Source organism: Oryzias latipes, chromosome 14 (genome assembly GCF_053564925.1).
Source record: "Oryzias latipes strain Hd-rR chromosome 14, Olatipes_Hd-rR_3.1".
NCBI classification, from domain to species: domain Eukaryota; kingdom Metazoa; phylum Chordata; class Actinopteri; order Beloniformes; family Adrianichthyidae; genus Oryzias; species Oryzias latipes.
Genome location: NC_136250.1, coordinates 14,529,032 through 14,550,488, shown reverse-complemented (window position 1 = coordinate 14,550,488; position 21,457 = coordinate 14,529,032). Strand labels below are relative to the sequence as shown.

The 21,457-nt window shown below is 41.8% G+C and overlaps 1 protein-coding gene across 9 annotated transcripts in view; it reads left to right on the top strand.

The window, feature by feature from the left end:
• The window catches only part of nrxn2a (neurexin 2a), a 170,629-nt gene that overhangs the window by 37,149 nt on the left and 112,023 nt on the right, over positions 1-21,457 (top strand). For 7 of the 9 annotated variants that reach the window (XM_020708864.3, XM_020708861.3, XM_020708859.3 and 4 more), the window contains exons 2-6: positions 3,232-4,330; positions 6,398-6,418; positions 11,676-11,705; positions 11,933-11,944; positions 17,029-17,330. In XM_020708864.3, coding sequence (XP_020564523.1) covers positions 3,628-4,330; positions 6,398-6,418; positions 11,676-11,705; positions 11,933-11,944; positions 17,029-17,330 — 1,068 coding nt within the window. In that variant the 5' untranslated portion in view covers positions 3,232-3,627. The remainder of the gene's footprint in view (positions 1-3,231; positions 4,331-6,397; positions 6,419-11,675; positions 11,706-11,932; positions 11,945-17,028; positions 17,331-21,457) is intronic. The other 2 variants (XM_078930476.1, XM_011483510.4) reach the window with 1 other exon arrangement.

Below are 21,457 nucleotides of genomic sequence, written 5' to 3'. Positions count from 1 at the left end.
GAATGGTGATAGCATGGCGAGCTCGCAAAAGTGTTTCCCTGTTGCTTGCACAATTTGTACTGGAACATTGTGATAATGTTCTTGGATCAAGATGAACCAAAATATTTGACATATGATATGAATATATCAGGAGGTATGGTTTACAAAAACCTCCGTTGCCAAGGAAATCCAAAAATGTACTTTTGACAATTCTTCTAAAAATTACATACACCTGTTCATCACTCCCAGATGACCAAATAATAAAATGGTTGCTATGGAGATAGAACCAAGAGAAAATCTGCCACTTTGAAATCAGTGTAATTTGTACAGCTCTGACCAAAGAGGACGGGTCAAAAAGGAGCAGTGAAGGGCATTCAATGCTGCTTGCAGCTTTAATTCTTATTCTTCCTAGAGTCTGTTTCAAAATACAGATTTTGCATTAGATGTTTAATCAGATCTGATTAAAGATCTGATCATTGTGTGCCTCACAACACTGCCATAGTGTGGGTTTTTTCGGAGTCAGCTCAGGCTGCAGCTGACCATCCAGCCTGGGCATGGATCTGAAAAACATTTCACACGCCATACCTGACCCTGGCAAACAGCAATTCATCCTGTGGGGAAGGTGTCAGTTTTTATGACCTTCCGGGATGCAGCTATTCCCATGATAAACCCATCTATCAGAGGGCTTTTCTTCAAGCCTGCAGCCACACGACACCTCAGAGGGAATCTTTGATTTATTTGCTGGGGTGAACCCTCGTGACATCTTCGACCCCGAATCAGAAAAAGTTCAAATGTTGTAAAAGTCAAATTGATAGAAACACACACAAAAAAAAATAAAGAGCTCAGTTTGTTTTCACCAGGATTTTCTGGAGATTTGTTTTTCTGTTGCCATTTAATTGTAAACCGTCTATTTGTTGAATCGCCAATTATTTAGAGCAGCTTGGAATTATTGGACCCTGACTTATTGGACAGCAGTAGATCGGTAAGTTTCAAAGGAAGTGCTGCATTAAATTTGGAGAAAGGCGGCTGACTGAATGTGTAGTTCCCAGCCTTCGCAGGGTAGCCTGTATTCGGAATGGCTTGTTAAATGTTTCTCAATTCAGCGGTGATAAATGGAGGGCTGTAAAAGCTTCCTGAACATCTATAGTTGTTCTACTCTGTTTAATTATAGCAGCTGATCTCGGTGTTGATCACTTAATTGGGATTCTATTGCCTTTTTATAGGTTTTTAATTGGTTTTGGGCGCCAAGAGGTCTTTGGCACAAAGACGCGAGCCTGTGTCAAGCTGCACCTGCAGATTGCAGTTGCCTGCTGAATTCCATCCATCCCAGCCTTGGTCTCCGGAGATTATTGACAAGTAAATAAAAGCTCATTGTTTAAACACGTTTTTTTTTCTCTTTTCGCTCCGAGTTTGTGTAATTTCCTGCAGTGTCATTTCTGCTTGACACCAGGTTTGCAGCCTGAATGCCAATCATGAGTCACGCCATGCCTCCGCTCGCCCTGAGGCGTCTAAGAGGCACGCCCTTCTTTGTTGTCAAATAACATTGGAGTTTATTGCGCGTTTGTTTGCCTCGAACATGAACCGCTTCCTCTTCATCACCCCCTGCTCTCCTACTGGCATGTGCCGCTCAGTTAACGTCTTCGTTTGAGTCCAGGGAGCACGGCGGGCTCCAGGGACTTAGCATCTCAGAGAAAAGAGAGCCAATAGATTGCACTGATCCAATCCAATGAAGGAGACCTTTACAAACAGCTTTTAGAATCAAGCAGGTCTCAAAGACCCTCTCTCTTTATCTTTTGAGTCATTTTAAAAGCGTTCTCGGTGGTCTGTTAGTGATTATTTTGTAGTTTTTACCCCAAATCAAGAAACCTGCTTCCTTTTCTAGGACTTAGTTTGTGCAGAGCGGCAGCCGCTCATTAGAAATTCACCTCTGAGGTGTGGACCGGACTGTTGGCCTGGAGTAATCCCACCTCCATCTCCCGTCATCCATCTCTTTTTTTTTTTTGTTTAAAGTTTGAAACATTTTATTGTTATTAATAATGTGTAACCACACATTTTAGAATTGTTTCTAATAACGCACAACAGGAGCAAGCCTTCTGTTTAAGAAGGTGTTTCTTTTAGACCTGCAAGTGACCCTGTGACAACCAATCTTTTCTAATAGCCATCATTTGCACTTGAAGTGATTGTGGCCATATTGTAAAATACTTTAAAAGGCCATTAAAAGCAAAATTCCTGTTACATTTTTAGTGTATTCAGATATAACTGATGTGTCTGACAGAGGGATTTTTCTAAATTGGCCATATTTGGACTATAATACACTAAGATTCACATTGGTGCCTGGTTTGACACACATTATCTTTGGAAAAGACCTTATTCCTGGTATGAAAACACTAGTTTTCCTAAAAAAAAAATCTGCTTTCAAACCAACTGTAGATCATCAAGGCATGGCCAGGAGCTGTCTCAGTCATGGTGGAAGCTTCCTTTTGCAGACGCGCTTATGAGAATGTCTTCGAATGGAGATGCATTGTATTTCAATAATAATCTAAAAGAGTTATTTTCTACAGAATCATTTGATAATAAACACATTTATCCCATCATCCGTCTGTTTACAGGCTCTCCTGCTAGCCTACAGCCCCTCAAATCCCAAACCTAACATCATCGGTGCAACAAAAAGATAGATATGTGTCCTCCATCATGAGAATAATGCAACAAGAACGTGTCAAAAACACCATTTTCATTAGAGTGGGTCTTTAAAGAGAAACTTGTGTCTGCCTGGATACTGAAGGAGGACATGGACCCCCAAAACTGAGACCAGAACAGACGTCTGATTCTTGCTTCAATTCCTATTCCCCACAATTTGGTTCAAACCTTAATTTTCGGGCTGTGGTTTTGTTTCAGTTTGGTATATGATTTGAGTGTCATAAAACAGGTGAGTAACAATAAAGAAAAATCTTTCAGTTGGCTCATACTAAGCCTGCTGTAATGTAAATAAACTGTAAATAATTAATCCTTCCTTAATATAGCACAACACATGGGTTTAACACATTCAACATAAACAAATGCAAACTTATGCTGCAGTGATGCAACGATTGACTTTCCCCACGATTCGGTTCAATGGTTTAACAGATGGCTCAGTTTTAGAATTGTGGCATCCATCTTATTTACTCATTTCCTCACAATTAATGCAAAAATGTCATGTTTGTATGCAATGCAACACTTTTAGCTGTTCACTATGCATCCTTTGTCATTTGTTAGGATGATGGGCTGCTGACGGGAGCGACGGCCGCACCCAGGCGACATGCCTAGACGACCCATGGAGAACTGACGGAAACAGTGCTGGATGGAGCCCAGGACACTGGATGGCGAAGAAGAAGAAGCTCACAGTCTTTTGGATCAGCCGTGTTGTTTGTTTTCTATGTCAGCTGAGCCTAAGTAGATGCATAGTGGTCTGCGATGTCCCGCTGGTGCTAGGAGATGACCAAAAGAGTCAAGATAGACAGTCAGGGCTAGATGAACTTCTCCACTGGACAAGCAGCCTTATTTCTGTGAATTTTGCCTGATAACAAAGCAACTGTAGAGAATACTTAAAGACTTCCTGATTAAATTGGACGCCACACGAGAGCCAGAAGAAGATATCAGGCAGTGACCAGCATGGGAAGCTATAAAGGCAAGGTCTCCTGGTTCTTGCTTCTAGCAGGATCGATACTAGGTGGGTTAGCTTTGGAATATGAAGGGGTTCCTGGCCAGTGGACGCGCTACGGCCAATGGGACGCAAAGGTGACAGGTGAGCTCAGCTTTATTTTGAAGACCAACATCACCAAAGCCCTGGTGCTCTACCTAGACGATGGGGGGAACTGCGACTTCCTGGAGCTTCTGCTCGTGGACGGCAGGCTCCAGCTGCGCTTCACCATCCACTGTGCCGAGCCAGCCTTCCTGCACACAGAGACGTACGTCAACGACCAGCGCTGGCACAGAGTCATGCTCACCCGCAATTACAGAGAGACCAGGCTGGTCGTGGACAACGAGGAGAAAACGGCTGAAGTAAAGTCCAAGAGAAAGGAGATGGTGGTGGCTAGTGACCTGTACGTTGGAGGCATCTCGCCAGACGTACGTCTCTCCGCTCTGACCTCGAGCACCGTCAAATACGAGCCGCCGTTTCAGGGCTTCATCAGCAATTTGAAGGTGGGGGAGGCGCTTCCTATCTTGCTGGATGGTCAGGCGGTCCACAATGACTTGGAGTACATATGTGCCACAGACTCTCCCTGCAGCAACAAAGGGATCTGCTCCATCAATCAAGGAGAGGTCCTGTGCAACTGTATCAGTACCAGCTACCGGGGAAGGTACTGCAACGAAGGTGAGGAGGAGATCATCCCTCTGTTTGCAGAAGGGTGTATTTTTAGCAGAGTCAAACACGGCTCGCTTTCTTTTCTGCAGACTCAAATAGTGACAGTATCTGCTGAATTTCTTAAACTAAGGGAGCCAAATGATAAAAGAAAGGGTAACAGCTAAATAATGTATTGTATGCTCTTATGCCTGATTTACACTGGCAGTGCGTCTCTAGTGTTGTGTGGGAAGTCCATCTCACAGCCGTGGGTTAGTTTACATAGTCTCCATTGCATCTCCGGTCCATCCTGCCTCCCCCTTGGCTTCTGTAAAAGTGGTTTGTTCTGTTACCCGCAGGTCTAGGGTGGCAGAGTCCTTATACTTTTTCTGAGTCCTTATACTTTTTCTGAGTCCCTGTACTTTCACCGTCCATGGCGAAAACGAACGATGGGGTTCTCAGCAAAGTTAATTTACGTCATTGCGTGGGCACCTCACCTTGAGAATAAATAACATTTTATAAAGTTTGATTTTAAAAGTAACGCAAGTTTTTATTTTGAAACCCAGACCTATTTCCTGTTTCTCTGGCTTTTTGCCACAAAATTGATGCGTCGGCAGACTAGAAATAAAGCTCCTGCGGAAAGCTTATCTTGAAAAGTGTTGGAGGTCAGACGCAGTCATGATTGAGGCGATGTAAACATTCCGATTGATCCGTGAAGGTTGTGTTTTTTTGTATCACTGCAACGCAACAGAGACCCACCACAGATGGACCAGTGTAAATCCGGTTTCAACACGTCCTTGAACGCATGTAGCGCACGTTTAAGGACGTGTTGAATGCAGGTTCTTGAACGCCTTTGTAGTATACGTCAGACTGAACTTTTGCTATCCCATACTAGCGCATGTCCTCAGTTGGAAGAGTCTTGCTGATAAATGTTTGGAAAATCTTGCCCCATGCTTTTTCTTTCACAGCTCTATTGCGATGTATGAAAGACTTGGTGTGATAGAGTTGCAGCAAACTGCAAGTGGTTGGTTGGCACCTTCGTGAATTGAAGGGTACGCCATCTGTACTTCACTACCCAATCAGAGTCCCTGATTGGTCAAAGTTGAAATGGTTTAACTTTCAGCGTGCGTTCCATGAGCTCGCTTTCTACTAAAAACAGACTTACAAACCTGTCTAGCGGTGCATAAACGTGTGAATTTGGAAGATGAAACATAGCATTTTCTGTGGAAGTGGTCACGTCAACGCACGTTTACAAGCCCGGTGTGAACATAGCTTCACGGTTTTAAGTGTTTTAATTAAGAGAATCCCTGCCTCGGTTCAAAAAAAGAACTATTTTGCCACAAAAATCTGCGATTTTTATTGAGGCGAAGACGATACAGGCTTTTAGATGTCCCTTTAAAGTCTCAGGAGCTGTTCATCAGAGCCTTCTCCCCTTACCTTCATTGTGCTGCGATTGTCGCTGCACATATTTGAAATGAAACACGTCATTAATATCCTGTTCCGAACATACAGTCCATACCCCTCAATGAGCCGCAAAGGATAATCAATAAAGCCCACTTGAAGTGTGCTGCCGTGCGGCTGCACTTTCAGGCTGTTATCTTCGCCTCACAGAGGATACCAGCTTTCTAATGTGAAAGGTGTTTGCATGTTTTCAACACCGAGACATCAAACAGGCCACCAAGAGGATGTCATTTCCCTCCCCATGAAAAAAAAAATGTGCAGAACAGCTGGCAAAGAATTTAGCATCATAAAGCCGGCTTTGAAACTCTTAACTGTACGGAAGAGAAAGCGTAAATGCTTTAGAGTTTTTTCTTTTTTCTTTCCCCTTTTCCTCTTTGAAAAACACTTCAGGTGTCTCTCTTTTAAATGCCAGTCACAGAGTTTTAATTGCCTTGAAACTCTTAGACCAAAGTGGGGGGTCTTTACTGCCTTTACTGCCTGTCTTCATTGCCACCTTTAGATCAGTCATTTCTATGGTAGAATTATGCAAAAAAATAAAAGAAAGATGTTTCTGCCAATGATATGTAGACAATAAAACTGGAATATGTTTTATTCTGCTGTCAACACTAACAAAAATGTCTGTTTTTCTGTTTCCTGCAGTTGTCCAGAAAGAAGTAGAAGGTAAGTCAAAGATTTAATGGAGGTAAAAGTAGGTTTGTTTTTTGGTGATGCTCAATTTTTTTTTGTTTTGACAAAGGATATTAGCTGTGTGAGTGTGTCTGGTTGTTATCAGGCTGCTATTGTCAGTTTGGACTGCAGTTCCGACATCCAACAAATTAAGCAGAAGGGAGAGGTTCTACCTCCGGTCACCGGGTCACTGGAGGAAAAAGCGGCTAATGCGGCGCACGCTCACTGTATAAATAATGCGAGCGCTGAAGGTGGCTGAAGGTCTGCAGAGTGCGTGGGTGTCAAACAGTGTGCGCGGCATTCAAACAACAAATGGCAGCACAAAGAGGCTTTTGCAGCATTTACACTTTTTTCCCCCCTCTTTTTTTTTCTGCTTCGTTTAAATGACTGTTACAGGGTTTGTTTAGTTTTGAATGTCATCACGCACTAGAGTCAATATGTGTAATGGCTCCTTTGGCCAAACGTGACCAATCGCTGATGCCCAAGTGATGTGAATCTTTTTTTCTTTTCTTTTTTTATCCTGGAGGAGAGAAAAATGTCCTTTGACATCACGGGAGACGCGTCTCTCATTATTTCAACTGACCACAGCTAAACAGGCTTGGTTTCCACAGTAATGAGGTGCACACACTGAGCTGAAATGAAGATTGAATATGAGGAGGGATATTTGTTTAGTCGGCAGCACGGCCACACATCCATCTCTCCAGAACGGACCGCTGGTTCTGGTGAAAGTGCATCCGGCAGGCTCAGGAGACCAGCACAAGGTGCTCTGCACCGCTACACGTTATAAATCACTGACACGCGTACCGACTCTGCATATGACGGAAAAATAGACTGGAAATCGCCAATCATATTCTTCCCCTCGAGTTCCTCGACACCAAAAGTCCAGAAACATGAGACAGCTTTAGTCACAGCGGACGGGTTTTAAGAGGTTTCATTGCTGCACGATTTCCACAAAAAAAAAGGAAAGCACTAATCATTCTGAATGTAAGCAAAGATGACAGCAAAAAAACACGTATTAATAAGTGACATCGTGCAAAGAGAGCTCAACAGAATGTTGACTGGATTATAGGGAGACGTGAAGACAATCCCTGGTTCAGAATGCATGAAAATAACAGGAAAAATTCCCAGTACCAGGAAGCCGCTTTCCATGTCCTCCTCGCTGTGCCGCCCCCCAAGCCTCTTCAGTGGTGCCCTAGCATCCGTGCATTACCTGCATCGCCTACTCCCCTCAGACATGACAAAGACGGTAACCCCAATGCTATATTTGGTCATGGTTGTGTGTTTCAAGTGGTGCAGGAATAATCTTTTAACTTTTTTTTGCGAGGGACTGCTTAAAGGTGGCTGAAAAAAAAAAAAAGGCAGGTGAGTTTCTTTGTTCATCTACAGTATTCAGCTCATGGGGCTGCATCGATCTGTGCGGACAAAGGCCACAGCGGGGCACGCTCAGATGCCAAAACGGTGCAGCTTCCCCTGTCGCTTTCTGAGGTCTGTGCCCGGGAGATAAGGACGGCCTCGTCACACAGCAGATATAGGGCGAGCGAGGGGAGTCACTGGGACATATGACCAACCTCACACATCGCACAAGTTGCTATTGTTTTTGGGTTTTTTTTTAATGTGGAAGAACAGGGTTGTGGTGAGCTAAAAGGCTAACAAAGGAGGCCTGTTTGACAGACAGGACACAGCTGGTCCTGATGGGCGTCCATGTTCCAGCAGCAGTGACCTTGGCATAATCTGAGCTCTACAGGCTGCTGATTGCTGGAATTTTTGTAAGGGGGGGGGGGGGGAGTTTGTGCGGCTCCTGTTTCCACAAACTAACCACAGCAATACTAAATCTTTTTTAAAATCATGAAACTAAGAAAATACAAATATATCTAGGCTCCAATCATGTTTCAAAAGCTTTCCAAAGCTTTTTTCCTGTATGTGCTTTGACTTGTATCTCAATCTGTGCCAATCACCTGGCAAAGAAAGTCTTAAAGATGAACAAAAGGATCCAGTGAAGGGACATTTTTACTTTCCTTTTATTCCAATCCAAATTCAAACTGCTGCTAAATTTTTTCCAAAGTCAAATCAGGCAGGTCAAAGAGCCTCAAGGCCGTGTCGCACAGCCACTACCTACATTTGGTGCATTTTCTATGTAGGGAATTTGGTGATACATGCCTAAAACACGTCATTCATGTGTTTCTTGCATTCGACGTGCGCAGATGTGGGGTTTCGGACGACAAATCTTTACGGGAATTCGGTTTTGAGCTGTTCAATATTTTTGGTCGGTTGAGAGTTACGCCGTTTTTGCGTGTTGTACTTCATTTGCAAATATTACATAAATCTTACGCAATCGTGCGCGTACCATGATGTATACGTAAATACACCGTTCCATGTATGTCCAAAGCGATTTTCACGCATGTACTTCGGATGTATAACTTTTAAATCGCGTAAAAATCACGTTTTTAACTACATAAAACTACATAACTGAAGGACTAATGATTTGCATATAGACGTAGCAAAAAATAACACGACTCATGTTTTATGTTGATATACATGTTCTTTGTGTGCTTTATTAGTACGTCTGTTGTGGTTTTAACGTGGTTCATTCGTGATACTTTTGGGATAATTTAACCCCAGCTTTTCTCACTTTTTCCCTCGTATATTCTCGTACGACCAAATTTTATCCCTGATATATGCGCAAAATGACACACCGGCTGTGTGACACAGCCTTCAACTTCTCTCTGTGGATTAAAATATTTTCAAGTGGAAGAATCTTATTTCTGAAGCACTTTATAAAGGGAATAATTAATTATTTTTATTAAAAAAAGGAAATACAGTTAAGCTCTGTTTATGGAGCGTAAAGAGCAAGGTCAGGAACACCTACCAGGCTACTCAGTCAACGATACAATTTCTTAGGATGCAGAGTTCAGTCTGAATCTAAGTGAAATGGGAGAATTGTAATTTAGTTTCTGTCAGCATTTTAGGTTTGGTTTTTAAAATAGAAATGGCTTGGATAAGTGGTGGGCAGGGCTGCTGTTCTCTGCTCTCCACACGTCTTAGCCAGTTATCTCTGAATTCCCACTTCCTGAGATTTGGATGGCCGAGAAAGATGCACATATTCAGTGGCTGGCTTGCTGTAAAAAAAATAAATAAATAAAAACAGGGCAGTAACAACACCACTCCTAATCCACTTTTGGCCAATTCTTGGGGAACACATGCTTTTCTTTTAGGCTTACTTTGTTTACTAGTTAGCTGCAAAGCTCAGCAGATTGGTTTAGAATGCTGGTTCTGTCACAGCACAAGAAAAATGGTACATTTTGGAAGGAGGAACAATGCTTTATATACATTTTTATTATAAGGACATTTTATAAATGATTATTTACAGTTTAGCTGAAAACAAAAAAAAATCTTAGTCTGGACTAAAGTGTAAAAAAACTGTTGATATATTCTGACATTTTTGTGCCCAGTGTCTGTAGAACCATAAAAGCCAAACTTTGAACTCCTTTATGGATACACTGGCGTGTCACGGATGGGAAAACTGCATTCTGGGTGCACATAACAGCTCTTTGTCTGCTGTGCAGACTGGGCTGCGGATGAATCCTGAGTGTGAGCAGAGCTGCAGTCACTGGCTTTGCAAAACACTCTCTGTGAAAGCCGACGTGTTGGCAGGCAAAGACCCTCCCAAGGGTAATCGTGGCCATTCCACACTACGAGTTACAGCATTTCCTCGCAGTCCTGCGAGGTGGCACACATAAGCAGAGTCCCGGCCCGTTGTAAGATTTTGAACGATGACTCAAACGGCTCTGGAAGTGTGAGAAATGTAGGTGATGATTTATTTTTTATTTTTTTAGTGCAAGGCTCTTGATGCACTGAAGACGGCTGTTTGTGCTGCTGCTGCAGTGGGGAAGTGTTGCATGGCACCAGCCCAGCAGAAAAGCAGCATGAGGTTTGCTGTGCAACCTCTGCTTCATCCATTTGAAAATTGTTCTGCAGTTCTGTGGAGCAAAGAGGAAAAACAACATTAAAGACCCACTCCGACCGTCTTTTGATCCACTGTAAAGGCCTTCCCAGTGGTCTTTTAATTATGATTATAGAGTTTTAGCCAGGTGTCGTTTTCTGGAAATCTTTAGAAATTCACATCTGAATTGTGGGCGGGACTGTTGGCGTGTAGCAACTCCGCCCCCCTTACCGTCACCGAAAAAATGAGAGCCATCTGCTTACGTACTCTCAGCTAGCTTCCAGCCCCTCACAACCCCAACCTGACATTAGCGGTGCTCCACAAATGGTGAGCAGTGTCAGAGCTATCCAACCAAACCGTTGTAAGCCAGATGCCAGCTCAGACCAGAATTGTTCTGTATTTTTCACACTACGAGGCGGACCTGAAAGCGTACTTTAAAAAACAAAAATTGACAGTGTGTCCTATAATCCGGATCGCGTTATATATGGATTAATTTCTGGTCGTGTTTACTGATGTTGCAATTTTGAAGAAGCGACTTTGAGACGTACACGGGAAAGTGTTTGGTTGGGTGTAATTTTGAACATGCCAACATGGCCATGCTACAAGAACATGTTAAATACACCAAAAACGCCATTTTCATCAGAGTGGGTCTTTAAAATGAATCATTTGCACTTCATCTTACCAGATTTTCTGACTAGTAATAAACACTAACTCATGCTAGCATCAGCAGAATAAAGTCAAACTACGGAAACATTGTGAGCCCTGATCCATAAAGGTTGAAAGGAGTGGTGTCGTTTCTGCCTGTTTACACAAAGCAGCCACACTGAGAGCTGAGTAGGCCCAGCTGGGATGGCGGAGCCTTTCAAGAAAACTCTTTAAAAGTGCTGCAAAACACAGACAGGGAGACAAAAGCCAGAATAGCTTTAATAAAAATGCGTTAGCGTGAGGAATTTTAAAGTAAAAGGATGTTCTGTGTGCACCTGACACATCTCTAACTCTGTCTGCATCAAGTAAACATACAATATGTGTTCCATTCGAAAAAAGCATCTGTGTGAGCAACTTCCTGTACGAGTTGCACCGGTCAAGATGTTTTTTTCTCTCCTTGCCTCCTCCTCCCCCCTCCTCCCTTGAAATGTTTGTCTGTTTAAGTTTGATTTCCCCTTTCTATTTGAGTTGGAACTTTGACATCCGTACCTACCCCAGGATGTCTGTCACAAACTGCAGTCCAACATTGTGACAATGCTTTTGTTCTCCCAAACCTCTTTATGAACTTCCTGTTTTCGTATCCTTTTTTCTGTTCTTTCCCTCAAGGTCTGGCGCACCTGATGTTAAACCGCCAAGGTATGGGGTCTTATTGGTTTGCTTTTCCCTCCCAGCCACCTGAACACATTTCCCTCCCCCCAGTTAACTGTGCTGCACTAATATTTCCTCTCCTCTTTTTTCCATATACTTGCCTATTCGTTTTTTGCTTCCTTTCATGCTATGCCTCACTATTCACTCAATTTTTGTCCGTCAAACCCTTGTCCTGACCACTGACTGAGCTGGAACTTCACCTTTGACCTCTGCAGTTTATCGCCAAGGTAATGCATCTATGCTCATAGCATCACTTCGCTTTGGTTTCATGGTGTTTTCAGAGGAAGCAAGTGTAGGTAATGAACATGAAAGGGATCCCATCCCAGGAATTAGAATCTGGTCTTTGGAGGAAGCAGTTTGCTTTCTTTAGATGGAAATAATCCTCAGAGAAAAAAAAAAAAAAAGAACAATGCACATATGGGAAACATGCTGTTTTTCACAGCATGAGAAATATATATATACATATATATCAAATCTTTTTTTGTGTGGTCTAAAACCTTCTAGCAAAAAAGACATTCAATAGGACTCATCAGGGTTTAAAGGGTATGGGGGACAATGTCAGTGGTTGACCAAAAAGGACTAAGTTTGCTATTCATGTTCTGTTTGGTTCGTCTTTCCTGAATGAGCTGTGATGCTGAGATGATTGTCTTTGTCATGTCTCCATGGCAATCAGCGCCGAGGCTGATCCTGGTCGAGACATGGCTCTGACGGCACATTTTGACACAATAATGCATTGACCCGACTGCTTGAGGAAAATCATTTATCTGACAGGAACGCACTGACGTGGGGCTATAATTATAGCTCTCGTGTTGGTGTTATTTTTCCAAGATTATTCCGTGTTTGTCTTTTTCTCACAAACTGAAACGGCTTCTCTTTTGTTAGTCCCACTTCATCTGAATAACGAGCGTGCGAGCATCATCACAGGTTCTCATTGGTTGTGTTGAGCTGATAGCACTGATTTGGACTCCATTTACAGTAGATAACGAGGCGACTTCAGTGAGTTATTGCTCCGTTTTATCAGCACTTCCAAATGCTGCAGCTCCAGGCTGTACACGACGGATGCAGATTAAGGTCTGGATTGTCTGTTTACCCATTTGTAAGACAAACCTTAGCATGTTTTCAGGTTGTAATTAGTCTTTCTTGGCCACTGGGAATCCTGATGGAACAATGGATATACTTTGAGCTGGCGCCGCCTCAACCGTTATTAGAGCAACATGAAATATTCACCACGTCAAACTGAAAGTGTGTCCTAAAGCCACCCACAGTGTGATATGTCAGGAATTGAGGCCTAAATGTAATTACTCGATTTCACACATTAAAATGAAAAAAGAAGTTGGTAATTGATTGCGGATGAAAGATTTACGGAGGGAGCGCTCCGAGCGATAACTATGTCACGGCGTTAAGGCACGAACACGAGACAGGAAAGTTTCACTCAGACATTGAACGTTCCAGCCAGCATTAGTCATGAACAATGTTCAAGCGCTAGCCGGGGAGGGAACTTGGGAAAAGGGCTTTGATATGATCTTACAGATAGAGGCGGCCATCAGGGGGGCAAAGGAGTGGCTGCTGCTCGCGTGCTTCACTCCAGATAGAGGCTGCAAATGGGGAGATTTTTAGACCCTTGTGGAGCCCGCCGACCAGCCTCAGAGCCGGCGCATCTCTGCACTCCAGCTTGATGTGGAGCGGCTGCACGTGCACGCTGCTTTACTCCAGCAGCTCCCAGCCTCTAATGAGGAGATATAGCCAGCGACTGCAGAGCGCCGTGGGTTTTAAGGAACTCTTTGAAACAGCTCTGCTGTGGTGTGACCAAAGGGCACCTCTGTGACTTCCTGTCAGAAGCCGCTTGGAAAACAAAGTTAGAGCCAGCTCAGTTCAGCAGAAAACCTCTAGGTGGCAGCTGGTTACACAAGCAAGTCAGAACAGATTAAAACATGAAATTAAACATGTTTTAGAGATAAAATGAACATAAAATTGTTTATGTTTATGCTTTAAATGGGCAACTCCAGGCCTCGAGGGCCATTTTTCAACACACCCTGCTCTGGCATGTTCTGATTGGCTGGACACACTGGAACCAGGTAATCAGTCATGAGTGGGGCTTGGATATCTGGAAATCATGACACACCGGCCCTCGAGGTCTGGAGTTGCCCACCGCACATTTCAAAGGTTTAAAAGGACACATGTTCAATGTTTTTACTCGGTGTTCACACCGATCCGCATATCAAATTCACCGCTAAACTCTTGTCCAAAAAGGTTTTCAGAAACTTGACGCTCCTGTTGCATGGGGGAGGAGCTAATGTCTTTATGTTTAGCTAATGTTAGCTAATGTTTTTAGCCTCATTGCTACATGGAAGCATTGGCTGTATATCTTCATATCTTGTATACAATCAATAGACACGGAAGATGTTGAGAGAGCAGGTTTATTTTTTTTCAAGAGCTCTACAAAAACGTTGGTAATTATGTCGCCTTGTTTGGGTTCATGAGATCATTCCAGGACTCTCCCAGTACGATGAGGTAAGCCATCTACTGCAGGAGCTGTGTCTGAATGACAGCCGCTATAAGTGCTACTTCTGTCTCTATGTAACCAAGAGAATAAAAAAATAAAAAAAGAATCAAATTAGAGGACCTTTGTAAACACTTCCTCCATTAACTCCACAACACGCCTCACAGCAACCCACATGTGACGCTCAGAACGCGCCACTCTATGATGCCGCCGGCAGAGAAGAGAAAGGTTTATTCTCCCATTTGCCCTAAAACTGATAGAAGAAAAAAAAATATAAGCAAAACCAACAACTGTTAAAATCTCTAAATCTGCCCGTCTGTGTTTCAATTTTCAAATGATACATGTGTCAGATGTGTTATGTCGTGTCTCGAAACCCAAACGGGTTTCCAATGTTTTCCAAAAACTTCAAATTTATTCTTTTTTTAAAAATGTGTTTAAAATCACATATATAAAAAAACAAGTAAGAAGCAAAAGGGGTTTATACAAATATACTCCTCATGTGTCAGAAGATTCATAACCCCCTATTGTAACTGTAAAATATGTCCAACACAAGAGGCCCTCGGCTCTTATCTGTTTGCTAAACTGTTGAACAGGATAAGTTAAAAAAAAAGGGGGCGTGACCTATGGATTGACCTTCAACTGTTGTATTGCAATCTAAAAAGGCCTCAAAGGACATGTTTGCCCATTTTCAGAGCACAAGCTAATCAGCCTTGGAGTTGGAATATAAACCCAACATAAACCGTCTCTCAATCTCTATCCACAGTCTATTTGTTCCATATCACTTAGTCCTGACGTGGTGGCACGAGCCTTTTCTTCCCAAACGGTTCTATCTTTCCATGACCTGTGGCAGCAATGATGGCAGGAGCAGTGCAGCTCAGTGTCTTTGTTCAACCAAATGCCTCAATTGCGCAATGATTTAATTTATCTGCTGCATTAGAATAACACCAGCGTGCAGAATATTCAGTACATCAAAGAGTAAGAGTGCCCTGCAGCTACCACCGTGTGATTCGGTTAGAGGTTTAATGGATCGTGCACTTTTCCCGGGATGAGCATAAAGTCAAGACCAGCTATTCTCGAGTCGTGGTTTTAAGCCGAGGCGAAGGGTCATTGCAAGAAAGCAAAATGTGAGAATGAGTGGAGAGAATTCCTGCACAGCCTTCATTTTCTATTGATATGTGCTTCCATTTGCATCAGGAAACGGCTCGGCGCAGTAAAAGGTCTCTGCAGCCGACTCCAGCTGAGGCTGGCTTCTCCACCCCACACCCCCACAACAACCCTCCACCTTCAGTCAGCTGCAACATGCAGAAACTGCTCCAGCTGCATATTTTATCACCCAGACTGCAGCCTGAATCTTTGACAAGATTTGCACAGACTTAGTGCCAAAGTCAATATGAGTGTCAGAGAAAATAAAGCCAGCGTTTTAGCTCTCTCAAATTCCAGCCCTGCACACACTGCACGGCGTGCAAAACAAGCCGGGGACACCCCCCTTTTTAATTAATCGACAGCAGCCCGTAAAGGTCATCTGCCTGCAATGTTTGGATGGCATAAAGGGAGGAATGGCGAGAATGAACAGATTTCACCAAGGCTCTGCTTTCCGTGATCTTCTTTTAGAATTCCGTTCTTTGTTTTTTGGGGTCAAACAGATGCTTCAAAAAGCCTTAAACTGAACTATGTGAGATCAGAAATATTCCTGTGTCTATCTTTAAAAAAAATTTGAATAAAGTTTTAAATATAAATGAGAAACTTTTTAGAAGTAGAAGGCCGCAGTACCGCTGCGACCTCATATGCACTCCGGAGATCAGCTGACATTTCCTTTAGAAACAAATAAAAGCGCCTGAGAAATGAGGCTGTCGAAGGGAGTTAGCGTCTAAAAAAGTTGTTCATTAAAGTTTCCAGAGTTTCAGATAAGTACTTGTTTTTAGTGACCAGTCACTGTTCACTAGGACTGTCCAAAAATGCTTCCTGTGGCATTTTATTTTATATTTTTGGTGAATATTGTTGAAAACTAAGATTTCTTCTCTAATAAAAAGTATTCAGACAAAAAAAAAGTATTTTTTGTGATTTTATTTTGAAATTATTCTTACATTTATTTTACTTTGCATGTAAATAGCGTATTGCAGATGTAAACTAATAAAGCGAATATTTTATATCTGAGAAAAAAACACTAAACTGTAAAACTTCTACATAAAAAAAGAATAAACACATTTAATTTGTTAAACAAAAACAGATCTTTCAAAATAAAAGAATTATATGTTTACTTAATCAACTTTGTCCCTTTCTTTGCTTCTTTTGGTGCTGTATACAGCATTATTTGTCAATAGTTTTCATTTAATTGTTTGATTTCCTATTTGTTTGTGTTAATTTATTGTGTTTTTATTTTATTTATTTACTTACATTTTGTTAAGATTTGAGGGTTACATTAATGTTGTTTTTTTTCCTGCTTACGTTTGTAGCTGTATTGATTGTCTTTTTAAAAAAAAAATCAAATGTTGACATTTTCTCAATATTAGTTATTTTCTAAGTAATGTTATGTTGATTTGACTAAATAGTAAAGCTGGAATAAAACTTTTATTTATTTGGATCTATGGAATTATTTGTTTGTTTAAATTATTTGTTTGTCTACAGTTTTGGCTGATTTATCATCATCTTCATGCAAAAAAAAAGAATTTCTTATTTATTTGTCTTGCTAAACTGCACAGGATGTTTCTGTCAAAGATGCTCTACTTATTTCAAAATTACCCCCACAAGTTGAGTCTAAACCGGACGTCTCTACTGGCAGAACGATCTGACATGTTTGTTTCCGCCCCACAGGGCAGAAGGAGTCAGTGGCCACCTTTAGAGGCAATGAGTTCTTCAGCTTCAACCTGTCCCAGACCCCCATCCAGAGCAATCTGGATGAGATCACGCTGTCCTTCCGCACGCTGCAGAGGAACGGCCTGCTGCTCCACACGGGGAGGTCCGCCGACTACGTCAACCTGTCCCTGAGGAACGGAGCCCTGTGGCTGGTCATCAACCTGGGCTCCGGAGCCTTCGAAGCTCTGGTGGAACCCGCCAGCGGGAAGTTCCACGACAACGTCTGGCACGATGTGCGAGTGACGCGCAACCTTCGCCAGGTATGTCCGTTTTTCAGGGCTGTCAATCCAACAAAAGCTTTTCCCTCATATTTGTTCTTATTTGCTACTTTCTTTGGAATAATTTCTTCTTTATAGTCCAATTTCAGCCCATCCTTTATGTAAACACTGTGAATAAAAGGGGTTTGAGTGGCTTTTTTCATAATAAATGTAGTCAATTTACAGACTACTGAGTCATTCAGCTTCTGACAGCTAATTGAAAAGCAGCTGAAATGCATCATTAAGGACTATAGTTTGTCTTAAAGAGATGATCCCTCAGCCAGCTTTTTCTTTTTCCACACTTGCAGATTTTCATTTACCAAAACTCAAACTACAATCCAAAGACAATCATGTCTGTGCTGTAGTGCAGCTGAGAACGGCTTTATTGTCATCATTATCTGCATAGTTGGGGTATTGTGCTCAATTAATAAATCGGATTTGTCCATTCGCTGTGAGACAATATAACCCACTCAAAACCTAATGTGACCATAAAATTATTTTTGCTGTTTTATTATTATTAGTTTTTTATAGAAAAAGCTTTAATATCTTTAAACTTCCAGAGATTGTTTGTTATCAAAGTTCTTACAATTATCAACTGCACGTTGATATTTGTAACTGCAATGCTCTATAATATTCAAACAAAGACGTCATTATTTGATGAAAGCTAAAGCTTGATGTGACTCAGATCAGGATTGCCTTTCCTTTCTAGTTGTGTGTTCTTCATGTAATGGTGCAGCCAGAACACCGCACTGGTTTAAAGACCCACTCCGATCCACCTTTCATCTATTTTTTAAAGCATTCCCAGTGGTCTTTTTTAGCCAAACTCAAAAAACCTGTCTTGTTTTCTGAGACATAGTTTCTGCAGAGCGGAGCGGCAGGAGTTCATACGACATTCACCTTTGAGTTGTTACTGAGAGCTCTCTGTTTTCAAATACCCCCTCTTTTAAACAGCATTTTTCCCCCGTCTGCACCTAATTGACAACAGATGAAAACAGATGTTTCTGTTGAGGATTTTTGGATCTAATCAATGCACTTCCTGCAGACGCGCCACAGACACTGTTGGACCTGCGTAGGTGCAATCCTACAAGTTCTTTGCAGCAGATCTAAAGAAAAGATTTATCTACGCCACAATTAAAGCACATTTAATCAATATTTCATAAATCTAAAACACATTCTTTGTTGCAGATCAGCTGCTGCAAGTAATTTCCACCTTAAATCTGCAAGAGACAAAGGCACATTTCTAAAAGATCACTACAAGCCTGAAGTCTCACTCGGATGGTCTTTAGATCTACTAGTGGTCTTTTCATTACGATTATGCTGTTTTTAGCCCAAATCAAAGGTTTTCTAGGTCTTAGTTTCTGCAGAGTGGCAGGAGTTCATCAGAAATTCACCTCTAATTTGTGTGCAGAACTTTTTGAGTAAGCCAACCCCCACTTCCCATCATCCCTCTGTTTACACTCTCCTGCTAGCTTACAGCCCCCCACACCCCCAACCTAACATTATTGATGCCAAAATGGGAACAACATTGGAGCTGTCCAGTCGTGGAGTTTTGAGTCAGAGTCCAGCTCAGACGAGGAAAACAAAGACGCACATGGATCTATTTGTCTACCAGTGGATGCATCGGAATAGAGCAGAGCAAGGAGCTTGTTCCCCACATGGCGTATTTTTACGACACAAATACAATTTTTCAGTCTGCTCCTGATTCATAATTTTTTTATGTAAAGAAATACTCAGAAAATCTTAATTTTCTTTCAATCATCTGACAAATGCTACAAAAACATGTTAAAAACAGTGTTTTCATCAAAGTGGGTCTTTTAAAAAAAATGAGGATTTAAACTCAAACATGATTTTTTCTTTCCTTTTTTTTTTTTTTGGGTCGTCTTGAGTGAAAACTTGAACCCCAGTCAGGTGGCTCTCGTACACGTAGTGTGACAAATGCAAGGACAGAGGAGATATTGTTTGTTTTTTTGTTGTTGCTTTTCTGAGTCGACACCCATTTGGTGCACAGCCGTCTCACAAGCCTGCATTTGAGGCGCATCCTCCCCCACATCCCATCCGCGCACCCCTGGCTTCCTGAGGAGTGGCAGTCCAATGCTAGCCACGTCACTTATGCTTCCAGGCGTGCATTCAATCCCTGGCTAAATTGCTTTCCCCTCAGATAAGTTACCTCACTGACATGTAGATAGGAGGAACTGTAACTCCCGGGAGAGAGCTGCTGGGAAACATTTTATTAGATCCGCCGGAGATGCTCACCTTGGACTTCCTCCTATTACTCTATTCCTGATATATATATATATACATATATATATATATATATATATATATATATATATATATATATATATATATATATATATATATATATATATATATATATGTTTTTTAAATTATTTCTCATGGACAAACTGTTTCTTCTTAGCCTCATTTGATCAATATAAATCACATTTCTTACATATCATGTACAGCTGTTCCTCGAAATGCCGGCTTGACTAAATACTCATAAACACATGTTTCCTTTTAATCATCTCTTTGTTTCCCTAGATGTGCAGGGAATTCTGGGAAATGATCACGAAAGGTTATGCTATCCATTGATTGTGCAATCAATTGTGCTATCCGGGGCTGCAGCTATCATCTCACTGCGCGCGTCTAATTAATCATGACCTAATTCAGTAATTCGCTTTGAATCCATCCATCGCTCCAGCCCTCGTAGAAGAGCTCTTCTGCTGTCAGGACGCGGCGGAACATCAAATTTGGTCGGAGTGAAAGAGAAGCCAGCAGCTTGCTTGCCTTGTTTTTTCTTTTTGGGGAAATTTTTGATGTGCAGCATCGTTGGTTTTGCCGCTCTCATTGTCGGCTGAAGATATACTTAAGGCTTCACTGCGAGACAGAAATCGATATCTGCCACAACGGAAAGACAGGCTCTTGTTTTTTGAAGCTGACGCCTAAATGCACCGTGTCAGGTGTTTCTTTTGTCTCTTCTGCCTCTGCTCTCACAGATACTCCAAGGTTAACCTATCCTGTGAGGAGATCTAAGGCCCTAAATAAAACATATCACTCAGAATCTTTCTTTTATTTTAGTAAAAGGCCACAGCCACTACGTCCATGTTGAGCATTTTTCCCGTATGAATTTTCGGTCTTGCGTGATACATGCGTGATTTACGTCATCATAAATGTTTCTTGTGGTTGTCATTCGTCGATGTGCGCGGATGTTGGGTTTCGGCCATCGGGTCTTTACGTAAATCCGGTTTTGAGCTGATCAAAATTTTTGCTAAGTTGACAATTACCAGTTTATGCATATTTTACGTAGTTCATACGCAATTATACCTTAATTCTTGCGCAACTGTGTGTTCTTTTTGCAAGGTGCAAACGCACATTTGTGGCTTTCCTCAACCGTTCCACATACGTCAACTTTTCACGCATGTACCACTGATGTATCACTTTGCGCGTATACGGCGCACAACTCACATTCAAATGACATAATTGGCGCACGAATGAATTGCATATACATGGCACAATAATCACGCACAGTTCATGTTTTACGTTGATTGACGTGTTCTTTGTGTGGTTCATTCGGGACACATCTGTGTAAATTTCACTTAAAGACCACATCTTTTCTCACTTTTTTCCACGTAGATTCATGTGTGACCAATCGTCGTCCGTGCAATATGTGCAAAACACATGTAGTGGCTGTGTGACACTAAAGTAGGTTGTAATTGAAGTTCTTTCCATTTGTCCTCATGTCACTTTGACAGAAATCCTCATGTATGTGTAGATTTCCCCCCTGAGCAAAATATGCTGTTCTGCATTTGCTCATAAAAAATCAAAGTAATGAAAATGTACAATAAGTCAGACATTATTAATCATTAAACATGAAGGCATTAAAGGACAGTTAAATTATGCAGAGGCTGCAGAGGCTGTTTACTCAAGGACTTTCCTTTCCTCCCCAACATGGTGTTGCTGTCTTTCTTCTTCCTAGACTTTTCTTTTTTTTTTTATAAATGAAAGTGATCGCGCCTTTGCCTTCCATGCATTTGTGAATGCTTCCTGAAATGTGTTTTTGTCTTTATTTCTTACATGTGCAATCTGTTACATTTGTGCCGGAATTTATCCTAACTGTGGGCTCATTGTCA